We start from the raw sequence: 17,631 nt of genomic DNA on the forward strand, positions 1-17,631 counted from the left end.
CAAAATGCGTCAGTCAACTGGCTCCCTCCCTGGGGCCTCTGCTTCCAACAATTATATGTATATATAATTGATTAAAGAGGTGAATCTATTAGCAAAATCAATTCACGGGAATTATTATCATGAGGCTGTCTCTACGAAAGGAGATACAAATTGTGCTTTGCTGTCCAATTATAATGCAGGTCTAAAAGTGAGTGTTAAACCCAAGTATGCTTCAGTTGGTTGGTCATTTCCTCAAGCTTGAAGCTTCAAACAGACACGGCGACGATGCCAATGGCGAGGGCATATTCATTTCTTCACCATGAGAGGTATGATGGACGGTGGTCGCTCCGCGGCCTCCTCGGCTTCAACTTGGTCGTCGCCATCATCTTCGAGCAGCTACCCATCCGTCTTCCGTAACTGTCCCTTGATCGCGGCCATCGTCGCCTTTGTCATCGCCCAGACCATCAAGTTCTTGGTCACCTGGTAACGAGCCAACCCAATCCATGTTTCCTTCTCCTGTTTTATATTTTTATTTTTGTTTTTTCCCTTCTTGAATGTACCTTGATTGATCCTATAGACTGAGGTATTGTCTCTCCCCTGTAACTTTTTCTGCGTTGTAGAATCTTGATCTGGCGATAGATTGTGTTTTAAGCGAGACCTTTTTGATCTTATCTCGAGTTATGGTTCTGTTATTCTAACCGTGCTTCTTTCTTGTTTAGAAAATTACAGAAACGTAGAAGAGAGATCTTTAGTAGATCCCTGACAATATTATTGTTTTTTTTTTCTTCTGTGAATTCTAATTATTTTTTGATGGAAAGAGATGCACAAAGGAACAGACCTCCAATACGTGCATACGGCTCTTAAAACAACACACCATTATATGAAGACGAATAGAAACAAATAGTCTACAGTGATAAAAGAAACCCCTCCTTTTCCAAAGGGAGTAAAGTTTATTCTAGATGAAAAACATGGAGTAAGGCTTATTCCTTCGGAACAATTAAAGGATGTCGAGAATGGCAGCTCCTGTCGCCCCCCTCATGCCAGTCAACATTCCACTGAGTAGGTGGATAAGGCTTGTTATGTGTCTCTTTTCCCTTAGTTTTGATGGTTTAGTGATTACATTTTATCAAATTCAATCTGTCAATTACTTGCTAGTTTCGACTTGGTCCTTGATCTAAGATAAACTTGAGGTAAACCTGTGACGTTATAGCAAATCCAGATTCCGATTATCATGCTTCAACCCTTTCCAATACCACCAATTTGCTCCCTATTCTCTCACATGAAATCTGAGAACAAGATGGTGAGTGGCTCTGTTATGCTTCTCAAATGTGTGAGTTGGTAGGTTCAAGAAGAATCATGTGAAACCAAACAATCACCTTGCAATGTGATTCACAGTCTGATATCAACACAACTAGTGAGGCATCTGTTAGGTGAAGCCTTGGCCATTGTTCTAGACGTCAATCTTTTTTTATGAAGTGCAGAGGTGTTATCACCTGTTGCATATGGGATTTTGTTGTCAATAGCTCAGCCATTGATTCAAAGCACTTATTGTGTTGATGACTTGACACACCTAATCCAATGTGGTTAGATGATGACACCTTTGCCATTGTTTAGTCTATTTTAGCTGGTCAATATATGCACATCAGTTTTCCTTTAAACAAAGATAGTTTTTTTTTTGGCATTATCCTATCTCTAGTTATCCATCGCCTTTCTTATATCGCAACTGAAAAGCATAGGGATGCCCCATGATTCAAGTTGGCACACATCATAAAGCTTATGCAACTCTTCTTTAACCCTCTAGATTCTGGATTCCAGAGTCCAGACATGCAAGCTTGTATAGAGTGCACTTGCACGTGCACAGAGGAATTTCTTCTCTTCTGTCTACTTCACCTTCCCATTTGCACCTAAATATTGTGTTGGATAAATTACTAGAAATCGCTAATCTATAACTATCATTTTGAATCTATATATGATTTTATCTTACCCAACCTAAAATAGTTTGGACTAATACAATTTGCTAATATGATCTTTATCTGTAACCATGCTTGTAAGCGATTGCCGTATGAAAAAAAATAATCTATGACTGTAGTTGCTTCAAATTGTAATTTATCACTCGTTGACTTGGCAATTGAAGAGACGTTCAAAAAATAAGATTAAGTAAATTATACTCTTTAATGAAAGTCAAGACTTAGAAATTTTATTTATTCTTTACTTATTGGAAAGGCTACACAAATTTAAGATATTGCACCTTGCCTAAAGATAAATTCTTCTATATATGAGAAAAATGAGCAGTTTAAAATTAGATTTAAAACTAGAGAGTTTAAATTAGGAATTTTAGATTAAGTTTTTTTTTTTAAATAAAATTTTAAAAGGTAAATTTTATTTTGAACTAGTCTAAAATCATAAATTTTATATTTTATTACAGTAAGTTACTTTGAGAATGCCATATTTTTACTAAGTAATTAGGAAATACATTTTTGTTATGAGAACATGTTTAGAGAATGATCATTGTTTGTTCCATAAATGGTTCCCCAAAGCCCTCATATAAATCATTCTTTAGGTTTACAATATTCTTCTTCCTAATTTTTTTTCTTTGTAGAAAATGCTTCTTGGTGTTATATCAAGTGGTATTAGAGCTTTATTTGAATTTTCTTTGCTTTCATGCCGCATCACAGGTACAAGGAAAGACGATGGGACACCAAACAACTAATTGGATCTGGTGGAATGCCATCATCGCATTCAGCCACAGTGACAGCATTAGCAGTGGCTATTGGAATTCAAGATGGCTTGAATAGTCCTACATTCGCTACAGCAACAATATTAGCATCTGTGGTAAGCCACAATATAAACTGATTTGATGTGATCACTACCAATAGGAATAGTTATTTTAATTCTATATTTTTTCTATTTTGAATATGAAATTGAAAAAGTTACGGATTGTTCGCTATTTCACTCATAAAAAACTCAAAGTTCTAGACATTTATTAAATGACAAAGAGACCAACTAAGTAAAAGATACCATATAAAATGAATTTTTATTTTGTAATATCAACCTTGGACTTATGCTAAATTACACCCCCAAACTCCTAATCAAATACTCTAGAGAAGGGGGACATAAAGGGGGCTTAGGTTGACCAAGGCTAATCCTTGACCAAATTTAGAAGTTTGGTCGACAAAACAATGCTGTTGGAAAAGTGTGTTGATCCACTTGGAAATGTTGGTTCACCAACTTAGCTTGAGAGAGAAGTGTCAACCAATGTTGGATATTGGTTGACTAACAATTTGACATGGGCTAAGTTCTACATGATTTTGATCAATTATAAATCTTAAAAACTCCCCAAATAAGCTCCTTAACATACATATGTGATTAAATAATTGCATAACTCATAGATTCACCATTTCTTAACAACAAAAGAATCTTCAAAATACTAATAAACCATAATTCTAGTAGGCATCAAAACTAAAAATTTAATCATCAAATGATTAAACAACCATAGTTATAGTGGACATTAAAACTAATAATTTAACATATTAAGTTTCCAACCATGATATGAACAAGTAATTACAAACCACCAAACACTTCGTAAAGGACAAGCATACACACTAACACCAAGACATGCACATAGCCTAAATTCATATAATGGACCATACCAAATGGTGATCCTAAAACACCAACTAATACGCAAGAAGAGTATCATGTGTTAACTAATGAGTCTTAGTTACACATCACCAACATGATTCGTTGACACCATGTTCCACCATCTCAGTGTCTCCTATAGTCCTATGGTCTTGCTCCTTCTATCTATATATCAAAAGGCAACAATAACAGTGAAAGCATATCTGACAACCATACAACAAGAATAATGTATAGAATTAATACATTCACCATGCTGAGCAATCAAGACAAATAAAAGAAAAACTACTTGCATCTTAATGAACAACTTAATTAGTATTTAGACAACAAATTAACATTAAGGATGACTCTCATGTTCACACTTAGGTCAACGTCATTTGCATGCAATATAAAATAAGTGCATATGTATAGGGACAACACCCATGTTTGTATTAGGGCAATGCCATCATGTGCATGCAATATGAAATAAGTGCATCAAGATAGTAACTTGCTCCTAACAAACCAATCTTACCCATCTTGTAATAATTTAGAGCTTAGGGTGTTATCAGTTCATCCTGAATGCTCTCCGGGATACATTATACCTGCTTCAAGTTAAACACAAGTAGAATTCTTAACGACCATAAAAAGAATCCCAATCTCCAAAACTAGTGGTAATCTGACCTTGAGTGCCTTTTAGTTGATCAAACAAATTGACTCCACAATGAAAAAACCTAAAAAACTTGTTAGGATTATCCTACCATCCAGGTTCGAAGAGAACCTGACCTTCTGGTAGGACTCATACCAGGGAAAGTCGAAAGGAAAAAAAAAATGAAAAGTGCTTTTAAATAAAGTCAGGTCATGCCACAAGTCGGGACATATTCAGGCAACTAACAAATAGAACCAGTCCACTCGTGAGTCTTAGCACCTCTGAGACAAACAGATTGACAGAGGCCTCGTCTACACGCCGCTCCCTGTTGTTCTCACTCGGCCCTTGGGAAACCGAGGGTCAGAGCAAGAGACACAGTGCCACGAGGTCCCCTCACAAGGGATAAGGCTTGGGGACTAGGGACGACTGAAAGTACACGACATTCCTCTTCTTGAAGGACCACACAAATGTACCACATGGTGAAATACTGGGGTAATAAACCCTTGTCTTAAAGTTCTTGCAGTTGGACCCTAAATTACCATTATCTACTACAATCTTCCTTTGTCCTGCTCAACTTGCAAACGTAGCTAAAAACAACCAATTACCATGTCTGGCATTTCCATTTTTAAAAGGGAAACAAAGTAGCCCTTCCCTCCCTTAATCCACACTTATTAGGCTTGCACTGCAGAAATGATTAAAGCCCCTCAATTGTAGGCACTTTTACACTTTAACGGAGAGTGCCCTATCAATTATTGGACTCATTCCTGACAGAATATCAGTGCTCATGATCACATGGAATTCAGACACCTCAAGCACCACTTGGGGTCACTACCCAAGACTACTCTCCCAGGATTATATCTACCAAGATTAAGATATAATTTCTCTAACCATTCATTCCTTTCTCATAACACTCCTGATGGATCTATCATGGAGAGCCCTCAATAAATTGAAGCATAGTTTGTCTCTCTATCTCAACCAAGAAAAAAAATAGCTCTGGAAATTCAGGTATATTTAATAGCGCATATCTTTATTTTTGAAACCTGGCTCTATCACAAACCTATCAACAACCAAATAACATTCAGAAGTATCAGACTGCTTATGTATCCACCAATTTGACTAACATACCAAGTACATGACATCAATGAGGTATCAGCCGATTTGATCAGTATCTGGTACCATCATTTTCACAATTTATCTCATGGTGAAACCGACTAACAGATAGCAATCAACAAATGAAAGCCATGCTTGCTAGAGAATAATCATCTCCATGCCAATTCTGGCCAACAACTTTCCAATTTCATCACTTCAAATTTAAAACTCATGTACATGCACCATTCACCCCATCTTCAACTTCTCAGACAACTTGATATCAATGTTGCTAATAGCTACACTATCCAAAAGTTCCTCATTCCATCTTGTATCATGATAGGCCAAACAATGCTTCCTACTAAGGTGCTAAAACAGTTTTAGCACGTATAATCCCTTCAGTTCAGAAGCATCTAGAGAATGACATGCTATACCAAATGCGTCATAAAACAAAGTGTAGTTCCATGATCTAAAGTTACACCTATCACAATGACCAATTAAAAACAAGAACTATCAACTCTAAGTTTCATCCTTTAGTAGTTCATGTTGAACGTCAACCTACCTTTTAACAACTCACTATAGCTTCAACAAGCTTCCAGCATAAAGCTACATCCAGTAGTGACTTAGTACAAGTCCAGCATCCAACATATAGCATAAATAGTTCGAACTCAACTTGAGATTTCCACATAATGGTTGCCAAACTACAAAATGTGCATAACATCCACCATATCCCTACTAGTCAAGGAATTTCAACACGTTATTAATTATTCACTATGATAATTCTTAGAAGGATTCTTCACCTCCTTGAAACATCCACAATTTTTTCCCCATCCCCACACGATAAATAGCAGCAGTAACCATAACTTAGTTTGGAAATCACAATTAACAAAATTAAAACAAGTCTAATCCCTATTCATATCCTCAACCATAGCATCATATAACTCACTAAAATTCTTAGGAATTTGGTTTCAAAAAAACAAATGGTTCATGCTTTCATTGTTCTTTAAAAGTAAAAACAATGTAGACTTAGGATTCCCTACTTATAATGTTCATCCATGTGTAACTTATTGTTAAATAGCACCTAAACTAAGAAAAGCTAAATTTATGTCCACTTGAAAAAATATTATCAACAAGTATACAAAAAAATGATATTAGTTGCACTTTAAGGTTCTCATTTTTAATTTATAGTTCCTTGACTCTAAGTTGGTTAGCTTTATGAGATTTATTGCACTTGCATAATTAAGTAACCCTAAGAAAGATCTAAGGGTTTTGATATCTTCCATTTTATCAGGAAATTTCATAATTTTACTAGTAATATGAGCCTGAAGAGTTATTTTACCTTGGCCAATCAAACTTCCTAAAAATTCAATGTAAGGAACTGCAAGTTTCATTTTTCTTTTAGATACAATGAGTCCATGTTTTTCGAATAAATTGAAAATCATATGTAAATGTGCATAATGTTCTTCTTTTGTTTTAGAAAAAACAAGAACATCGTCTATGTAAACACAAGTAAAGTCTATAACTGGTCTAAAAATATCATCCATTTTACGTTGAAATATTTGAGGAGCTACTTTTAATCCAAAAGGCATAACTAGCCATTCAAAGTGTCCTTCTGGACAAGAAAAGGCTGTCCAGGGAATAGAGTCTGGGTGCATTTTGACTTGCCAAAAACCAGACTTCATATCAAATTTTGAATACCATTTGGATTTTTGTATTTTATTTATAAGTTGATCTTTATCAGGTATTTTATAGCCATGATCATGGCAATTATCATTAAGTCTTTTATATTTAAATACCATTCTAGACTGTCCTCTCTTTTGTTCTGCTCCTTTATTAACAATAAAGGCTGGACTTCTATGTCTAGAATCAGACCTTTGTATGGCTTTTAAAGCCAGGAGTTGAGTAATATGCATTTTACATTCCTTAAAAAAAGTTGGCTAGAAAGAGGAAAGGGTTGGTTGTTGGATAAAGAACTCACTCTAAACCTTAGATAATTATCTGTTGTTTTCTAACTCACCAGTGAGCCTCACCTAGTAGAGAGCCTCTAGAGCTTTTGTATAGTTCTTGGTTTCTTACCTCGGCCATTCAGGTCTTACTGTAGCATGGACGCTCTATTGCCTTACTTAGCCAGAACATGTTTTACAGAACCAAAAACTAGAACTCCGTCTTCTCTCTTAGCTAGTTACAGATGAAAGCATCTGAGAAGGACTGAGGACTATTGTTTTTAAACAACACATAAATATCAGAAGGTTTAGAGAGAGAAGAAAACTACTCAGCCATATTTTGAAAACACAATATTATTATTGATAGACAAAATACTTACAAGAGTAGGGAAAGAAAAGCTTACAAACTGAACTGCTTACAAAGAGCTTACAAACTTCAACACACTTATTGCTTATACTTGCTTTGATGCCTCTTGTATGAAGAGAAGGCATCTATTTATAGAGAGGAGAGGAAGAAACTAGAAGTGCAACGTGGACTCTGAAGTGTTGTAGTATGCGGTCAGCACATATGTCATATAATAGTTGAGGTCATTGCTTTCGTCATGCTTACTGCTGACATCATTGCTTCCGTCAGTACTTATATTTCCATCATATTAATTAAATTGGCTTCTTCAACTGAGCCCATTGAGGGAGGAAGTGTTGTAGTTGACACAATGGAAGGAGTCTTTTGTTTTAACCATGCAGCATTTTTCTTTTGATAGAACTGGCATAAATTTTGATGTTGTGTTGTATAGAGAAAGGGAAAATGAACTGTACCACATTTAGTAGGCTAGTAAATTTTCTCTGTAAATGTTTCTCCTGCCAAAACGTATTCTGTAGGATCATGGTATGGATCCCATAACCTGGAACTCCCTTGGAGAGAAGCTCTCCAATGTTTAAGTTGTTCAGACAATGGTTTTGGTGAAAGCCATTCTTTATCTGGATGAGAAGGGTAATCTTCAAAAGCTGATAACTGAAAGTTGAGGCCTTGAACATCAAGTTTAATCAAGTATCGAGCTGGTTCTGTTTGTGTATCAAGCCATTCTGGTGGCGAGCTATCAAAAGTAGCTAGAACAAAAGTTTCTCTTTCTTCTATTAAATGTTGAGTAAGTCTCCCCAAAGTTGGAGGTAACAATGGAATATAACCTAATTCCTGTATCCAAACTTGATGTAGAAGTCCATAAGTCATTAAAGAGTCTGGTGTAATAAGTCTTCCTCTGTAGTTTCATTTTCGAAACTTTTCAAGTTGTAAGTTAGCTTGTCTAATTGAGTATAATAATTGACATCTACAGCCTGATTCCATGGGCTGAGTGCACTGGGGAAATTGATTGGTTCACGGAAGTTTATCTGAGTATTCTTCTGTATAAGTAATCATAATACCAGGGGTGAGATTCTGATGGAACCAATTAAGTGCATCAGATAATTCCAAGAAAGTCTTGTAGGAGGATGTATCTCCTAATATTCTTAAATATAAAGTAATATCTTCTGGAAGTGCTTTTAAAGAGAAGAGGTTATCTCTCTTCTTTTGTCCTTGAAGAGTTTCTAAAGACTGGTAATTAAGGGGTTTAAGTGGAACAGACAAAAGATCAGTATCTTGCTGTTCTGTAGTCGAAGAAGTAGCAACCATCAAATAAGTTTTGTCTTCTTGAAGTTTATTGTTGTTAGTCTGAGTCTGAAGTATAGGGCTTATAATTAAATTTGGGCCCAATTTTTCTCTTAATAAGTCATATGCTTCATTAAGAGAATAGAAACCTTTATAAGAAGGTTTATCTTCTTCTGGAAGTAGACTTTTAACTTCATCCCAACTAGAATACAGATCAGCATATGGTCCTGAGAAAATCACATAACAAGTAAACTTCTTTCCAAGTGGTTTTTGTATGGTAGTGGAAAAGTAATTGAAAAGAGCATTGATAATGGCTATCTTCTGACTAGATACTCCTGGTGAAGTAGGAATATTCCAGATGTTATCAATTAAACATTGTTGCACAGTATCAAGTTGTGTTCTAAGTGGAAAATCAAAAGTATCTCCTTTGCGAGAGAATTGTGGAAGTTCCTGATTACCAAACTTCATAGTCTTTTGATACCCATAAGTACGTACTCGTTTTTGGAAATCCATGGCTGTAAACAAAAGTTTAAGTGAGCAAGCGAGATAAAGTATCAGCAAGGAAGTTAGAACTTCCTTTAATATGCTCCCATTGGATTTTAAGTCCTTTATTTAAAATAGCATCAGTAAATTTTAGCCAATGTTTAGATCCTAGTCCTTTTCTAACTTCCTTTGTTTGTTGACTATATTTTACTATTGCTTCACAATCAGTTCGTATAGTGATTTTAGATTTATTGAATATGAATAAAAAGAATGATTCTAAGCAATATATTACAGCAAGTAATTCAAAATCTAAGGATGTAAGTCTCCCTTTTTCTTTATATTTACCAGAAGCATATCTACATAATTGTTCTAAAGTTTTAGGATCATATTTAGATCTTTTGCTATATAATGCTCCTCCTCATCCGGTTTCACATCCGTCAGTTTCAATAACTAAGTAATCAATATCCAAAGGTAAAGTTAAGTGTGGTAAATTGTTGAACCATAACTTTGATTTGTTTGATTAAATCTATATCTTGTTGATTAAAGTATCTTTGTCCTGTCTGAGAGGTTTTATTATACAAAGGTTCACTAATCTTTCCTATATCTTTAAGATATGATCTTGCATAATTAAGTAATCCTAAGAATGATCTAAGGGTTTTGATATCTTCCATTTTATCAGGAAAATCTAGAATTTTACTAGTAATATGAGCCTGAAGAGTTATTTTACCTTGGCCAATCAAACTTCCTAAAAATTCAATGTAAGGAACTGCAAGTTTCATTTTTCTTTTAGATACAATGAGTCCATGTTTTTCGAATAAATTGAAAATCATATGTAAATGTGCATAATGTTCTTCTTTTGTTTTAGAAAAAACAAGAACATCGTCTATGTAAACACAAGTAAAGTCTGTAACCGGTCTAAAAATATCATCCATTTTACGTTGAAATATTTGAGGGGCTACTTTTAATCCAAAAGGCATAACTAGCCATTCAAAGTGTCCTTTTGGACAAGAAAAGGCTGTCCAGGGAATAGAGTCACCATTACTTGCTGTAATATATTGCTTAGAATCATTCTTTTTATTCATATGCAATAAATCTGAAATCACTATACGAACTGATTGTGAAGCAATAGTAAAATATAGTCAACAAACAAAGGAAGTTAGAAAAGGACTAGGATCTAAACGTTGGCTAAAATTTACTGATGCTATTTTAAATAAAGGACTTAAAATCCAATGGGAGCATATTAAAGGAAGTTCTAACTTCCTTGCTGATACTTTATCTCGCTTACTCACTTAAACTTTTGTTTACAGCCATGGATTTCCAAAAACGAGTACGTACTTATGGGTATCAAAAGACTATAAAGTTTGGTAATCAAGAACTTCCACAATTCTCTCGCAAAGGAGATACTTTTGATTTTCCACTTAGAACACAACTTGATACTGTGCAGCAATGTTTAATTGATAACATCTGGAATATTCCTATTTCACCAGGAGTATCTAGTCAGAAGATAGCCATTATCAATGCTCTTTTCAATTACTTTTTCACTACCATACAAAAACCACTTGGAAAGAAGTTTACTTGTTATGCGATTTTCTCATGCTGGTCTGTATTCTACTTGGGATGAAGTTAAAAGTCTACTTCCAGAAGAAGATAAACCTTCTTATAAAGGTTTCTATTCTCTTAATGAAGCATATGACTTATTAAGAGAAAAATTGGGCCGAAATTTCATTATAAGGCCTATACTTCAGACTCAGACTAACAACAATAAACTTCAAGAAGACAAAACTTATTTGATGGCTGCTACTTCTTCGACTACAGAACAACAAGATACTGATCTTTGATCTGTTCCACTTAAACCCCTTAATTACTAGTCTTTAGAAACTCTTCAAGGACAAAAGAAGAGAGATAACCTCTTCTCTTTAAAAGCACTTCCAAAAGATATTACTTTATATTTAAGAATATTAGGAGATACATCCTCCTACAAGACTTTATTGGAATTATCTGATGCACTTAATTGGTTCCATCAGAATCTCACCCCTGGTATTATGATTACTTATACAGAAGAATACTCAGATAAACTTCCGTGTACCAATCAATTTCCCCAGTGCACTCAGCCCATGGAATCAGGTTGTAGATGTCAATTATTATACTCGATTAGACAAGCTAACTTACAACTTGAAAAGTTTCAAAAATGAAACTACAGAGGAAAACTTATTACACCAGACTCTTTAATGACTTATGGACTTCTACATCAAGTTTGGATACAGGAATTAGATTATTCCATTGTTACCTCCAACTTTGGGGAGACTTACTCAACATTTAATAGAAGAAAGAGAAACTTTTGTTCTAGCTACTTTTGATAGCTCGCCACCAGAATGACTTGATACACAAACAGAACCAGCTCGACACTTGATTAAACTTGATGTTCAAGGCCTCAACATTCAGTTATCAGCTTTTGAAGATTACCCTTCTCATCCAGATAAAGAATGACTTTCACCAAAACCATTGTCTGAACAACTTAAACATTGGAGAGCTTCTCTCCAAGGGAGTTCCTGGTTATAGGATCCATACCATGATCCTACAGAATACGTTTTGGCAGGAGAAACATTTACAGAGAAAATTTACCGGCCTACTAAATGTGGTACAGTTCATTTTCCCTTTCTCTATACAACACAACATCAAAATTTATGCCAGTTCTATCAAAAGAAAAATGTTGCATGGTTAAAACAAAAGACTCCTTCCATTGTGTCAACTACAATAGTTCCTCCCTCAATGGGCTCAGTTGAAGAAGCCAATTTAATTAATATGATGGAAATATAAATACTGACGGAAGCAATGATGTCAGCAGTAAGCATGACTAAAGCAATGACCTCAACTATTATATGACATATGTGCTGACCGCATACTACAACACTTCAGAGTCCACGTTGCACTTCTAGTTTCTTCCTCTCCTCTCTATAAATAGATGCCTTCTCTTCATACAAGAGGCATCAAAGCAAGTATAAGCAATAAGTGTGTTGAAGTTTGTAAGCTCTTTGTAAGCAGTTCAGTTTGTAAGCTTTTCTTTCCCTACTCTTGTAAGTATTTTGTCTATCAATAATAATATTATGTTTTCAAAATATGGCTGAGTAGTTTTCTTCTCTCTCTAAACCTTCTGATATTTATGTGTTGTTTAAAAACAATAGTCCTCAGTCCTTCTTAGATGCTTTCATCTGCAACTAGCTAAGAGAGAAGACGGAGTTCTAGTTTTTGATTCTGTAAAACATGTGCTGGCTAAGTAAGGCAATAGAGCGTCCATGCTACAGTAAGACCTGAATGGGCGGGGTAAGAAACCAAGAACTATACAGAAGCTCTAGAGGCTCTCTACTAGGTGAGGCTTATTGGTGAGTTAGAAAACAACAGATAATTATCTAAGGTTTAGAGTGAGTTCTTTATCCAACAGCCAACCCTTTCCTCTTTCTAGCCAACTCTTTTAGATATATATATATATAAAAAACTTCTCGTGTCTTTAATATAAAAAAAAAACTCTTCTCGTGTCTTTAATATTGGTATCAGAGCCAGACATTCTCTGGTTCTTTTTATGTGCACATCTTCTAGTAAAACTCTTGACTATTTAGATCTTGCTTTACAACCTAGAAATATAATAACTCTAGATCGTAATAAACATACTTGTTACGTCAGAAGTAAACAACTTAGTCATATTTTACACTCTGAACAACCTCACTTAAATACTTTAACTGATCTATTCTTAAGTTTTACTATTTCGGTAGAAAATCATCATCAAACTTTCACATATAAGTTGGAACATCTACTCACTGTCTCCCTTCAACTACAAAAAGTTGTAGCTGAAGTTCTACGTAATCTTGATTATCTAAAACAATCAAGAAACTTAAAACTTGTGTCCGAAACAGAAACTCAACAAGTACTATCACAATCAAAAGATTTAATAGTCAGTAATAAAACTCAACTAAACGAAAAATTAGATAAAATACTTACACTATTAGAAGAACTTAAATATAAATGAACAAATTGAAATATGAAAATACACACTATGAAGATGCTCTAGACTACACTAAACAATTTTCTGTTACAAAAGAAGACGGGTTACTATTGATCTTCCTGGAAAAGGAGATCAAGTCCAGATACAACAGAATAATACTATACTTGCTCTGCTTACTTCCCTTCATTATCGTCTTACTGTGATAGAAGCTAAATTACTACAAATAGATAATCACTTAACTAGTTTTGTGAGATCTAGTGAAGTTCAAGAAGCCTTTTCTAAGCTCACTAAAGATCTTAGTAATCTTTCATTAGGGAAAATTGTTCCAAAGACACCACTAGTTACTTCTAAATTTTTAACATATAAATTCAATGAGTCTGACAAAAACTGAGCCCTTTTCTGGTGTTTCTAGATCTGTTAGATCTATGGAAGCAAACACTTCCTCTTCTTGGTTAGATGCTATTACCAGAAGAAATAGCACTTCATCTTTAGGCCCTCTTAGGTTAGAAGAAGTTATAAATGTAGATAAAGATTTAATAATCTTTTCTAATGAACAATTAAATGCTTTGAATCCCAAGAAACTTTATAGTCAAGGGATTTTAAACTTTTCTACTTCTGTCTATAGACATCATAGGCAAGAAGCTATTCACCTTCCAGATGGAGGTGAAGTAAAACTTGGACTTGTGACAGAAGAGGCTGCAAAAAGCCTCTATCTAAGGAAACATAATTATATACATCTTGGTCTCATTGTATTTGGACTCAGAGGTTTAACTCAAGCCAAATTAGGAGGCAAAGTCTTACTAGTCTTACATGATATACGTTTCTCTGATACAGAGAAAGTTATTATAGGACTAATAGAAGTAGATATGAATGCTAATTTAGGTATAACTTATTTATGTCCCAATTTTAATATGACTATTCGGGATTTTGTGAAACATATCCAAATACATATCCAAGCCAAAGGATAAGGACAATTTCAAGGAGATAATTTACAATTTGATATTATTTTTTAGGAAAAACCATGAACCATATGCATAACCACTTTAAAATCTCAGTTACTGATATGATAGAAGCCTTAACTACAAAAGGAATACACTTTTTAAAACCAAGAGAATACACTTCTGAAACCTTAGCAGGTTTAGAATGGAACATTAATTTACAAAACCATGATGCTATACTGAAACCTACTACATCCCTAATGTATAAAGACAGTAATAATCAACTTTAAGGGGGGGGGGGGGGACATTTCGCTAATCTTATCTTCTACAATGAAAACTAATTTATTAAGGTGTTCGTCCTTACTCTTGGTCTTTCCTAATAACTTTGTTAACCTAGCAATTATATCAAATCAATTCATCTACTAAGGGAGAATTTACTTCGCTTTCCAAGTTGGTAGAAGACACTCCAACATGAATTGCTATTAATGTTTGAGCATATAATCTTGGAGGTGCTTGCTTCTAGTTTTTCTTTGAAAGAGGAAGTAGAGAACACCTTACCATCAACCACCGTAAGAGCTATGTTGTGTTTGTTCTTGGGTCTTTGCTCCTTTTTCTTAGAATATGGAAGTATGATCCAAAGTGGTTCTTAATGGAACGTGCTTTTTTTCTACACGTTCTTTGTTTTTTCTCTTTGTTTGGCTTTTCTTAATTTCAAGCACTTTTCTTTGATACATCTTATTGCAATTGAAACATTAAAGTACCCACTTCTTTTCTATCTTGTACTTTCCCTATAACTATTGTTTTGATTGAGTTAGACTCTGAGTTTTGATTCTTCTAAATGCTTTCTTCACCATACGAGTCACGTGTGTTTCTTTATTGTTCCCTAATGAAGATGATAACGATAGTGAAGAATATAATATTGATGGGAACTCCTCGTTTCTTCTTGATATGCTACAAATGCAACTTGCTTCCTTTTAGTTGCTTTTCTTGTTTTTTCAATCTCAACATATTTTGTTTTATGCAATTCCATGGTTGAAATATTTCTTCTAAGATGTATTTTCTAAATTTCTTGGCATAGAAAAAGCATATGCTGAGAAGCCCATTGTTGAGTCCTCAGAAACTTGTTGAGGACATTTTAGAGCATGTCTCAATTTGTTATTTAATTTCCAATAGTTGTTAGTTTCGAGTGCATTTAGGTGGCAATTTCTCCATCCCTCGTCTTGAAAGTATTTACTTATGTTCTTTAAAGATGCTCCTGGCAAGTTTAGCTTTGGAGGTGTGCCCTCATGCAAATCTATTTATTTCTCCCATAGTTCCTTTACACTATATATTTTTCAATTTTGTTTTGCTTGTGCATTCATGAGAGTCAGTTGTGCTTTTGCATTCGTTGAATACTTTTCTCTTTGGTTTTTGGTCCATTTAGCCAACTTAATTAATTTAAGGCTCCGAAGCTTCATCCGTTGTTTCTCAAATTTTCTTTTCTACACATTAAAGTTAAAAATTTAGTGGTGTAAGATGTGCTCTAATGATTAGTCTAAAGGCAATTAGTTTTAAAATAAGTACCCTCGTTTTGATACCAATTATAGAATTGTTGTGGTGATTACTTGAAGAGACGATTAACTAAAAATAAAATTTCTTTTGCAAAAATAAAGACAATACAAATGTGAAGAGTAAGGTGCTTGAGTGGATTCAGTTGGTCGTGCTAGCATGCTAGATTTTACATGGTTTAAAGTCCTACTCTTAGTCTATAGCCTATTGATTCATCAAGTGAACCACTCTCACAAATCCATCAAGAACATTTCCTTTACCAAGGGAAGAAAGTTTCAGTACAAGTAATTCTCTTACAAAGAAATATGTGATTAAACAAATAAGAGAAAAGTTACCAAGAGCTTGTAGAGAAAGCTTTCACTTTGTTTCACATTGTTAGATGTTGATTAGCTTGACCCTTGGTCTATAAAATTTTAGAATAAGTATAGGGGTAGTTTGGTCTTTTGGTTTATTTCTTCTTTTCTATATAAAGGCCTAACTCGTGGTTCCTAATACACGAGATTTTAGGTTTTACTTTGTACATGGTATCAGAGCCAGGTTAAAACCCTAAACCTAATTTCCTTATCTCTCGCCGCGCCTCTCCCTCGTCAACGCCGCGAGCAGCTCCTTGCGTTGCGCCCGATTTCCTCCGATCCCAGCCAGCGAGCTTCCGTTCAGCGCGAGCTTTCCTCGCCGTGCATCTCTCTCGCCGCCGCCGCGAGCAGCACTCTGCACCGTCGCCGCGAGCAGCACTCTGCCTCTGTTCGCACATTTCTTCTCACGTGAAGCTAGGGCCCGCGAGCTTTCCCTGCGCCACCTCCTCTTTCTTTCTTCTCTCCGGCCGGAGGCTTCTTCTGCTCTCTCGCGAGTTGCGCTGCGCAGGGAGAAGAACGCGATCTTTGGCGGTCAGCCGTCGGACGCCACGGTGAAGGAAGCGGCACAGGTTAAAAAAAAAAAAAAAAAAGAAACTCTGCTCGCGTCGGCTAGGGCACACGGCAGGTCCGGTAGAGGGTTCTGGGCTCTGCCGCTGTTGGTTCTCCTGCCTTTCCAAAACAGATCCGGTGCAATTGTCAGCTAGTTTCCTAATACGATCAGTGCTTTCTTCTTCTGTGGATTGGTTGCTAAGCAAGCTCACATCATATATTCCAGCAGTCTGGTTCACAGCTCTATTCATGGCTGCATCTGGCGCCCCAAAGCCAGATACCTCAATCTTTACCAACCATATAACTGCACCTCTTTCTTCCGAGCAATTGGATGGTAAAAATTATATCTCTTGGGCATCTCACATTGAGCTTTGGCTTGTTGGACAAGGTTATGAGACGCATCTCACTCAAACTGAAGAAGATGTTCAAGTCGCCGATCGTCCTCTGTGGAAGAAGGTTGGCGCTCAGTTATGTTGTATTATCCGAGCCACCATCCATTCATCTCTTAGGAATGTCTTCCGTACTCACAAAACCTGCAAAGCTGTTTGGACACAAGCTCAACAACTCTTTACAAACACCTCTCGGCGACTCTATCAAGTTTGTGAAGATCTCATGACCATTCTCAGCGCCCATCAGATCAAGGATTCAATGTCGACTTATCTGGGTTCAGTTTCTAGCCTTCTTTGTGACTTCAATGAACTGCTCCCACCTGCGGCCGATCCTGTTGAAGAGCTTGAAAATCGGAAGAAATTTTTTATGTCTTTGGCTTTATATGGTCTGCCCACAGATTATTCTCATGTCCGTGGGCAGCCCCACAGAAGCTACCATGGAAAATACCTGGGTGACACTTCTCCG

The 17,631-nt window shown here is 35.7% G+C and overlaps 1 protein-coding gene across 1 annotated transcript in view; it reads left to right on the plus strand.

Moving 5' to 3' along the window:
* The first annotated feature begins 216 nt into the window (after positions 1 to 216).
* LOC122042382 (uncharacterized membrane protein YuiD-like) overlaps positions 217 to 17,631 on the plus strand; it is a 29,338-nt gene continuing 11,923 nt past the window's right edge. The window contains exons 1-2 of the mRNA XM_042602479.1: positions 217 to 462; positions 2,655 to 2,811. Coding sequence (XP_042458413.1) covers positions 299 to 462; positions 2,655 to 2,811 — 321 coding nt within the window. The 5' untranslated portion in view covers positions 217 to 298. The remainder of the gene's footprint in view (positions 463 to 2,654; positions 2,812 to 17,631) is intronic.

This window comes from Zingiber officinale, chromosome 2A (genome assembly GCF_018446385.1).
Source record: "Zingiber officinale cultivar Zhangliang chromosome 2A, Zo_v1.1, whole genome shotgun sequence".
NCBI lineage: Eukaryota > Viridiplantae > Streptophyta > Magnoliopsida > Zingiberales > Zingiberaceae > Zingiber > Zingiber officinale.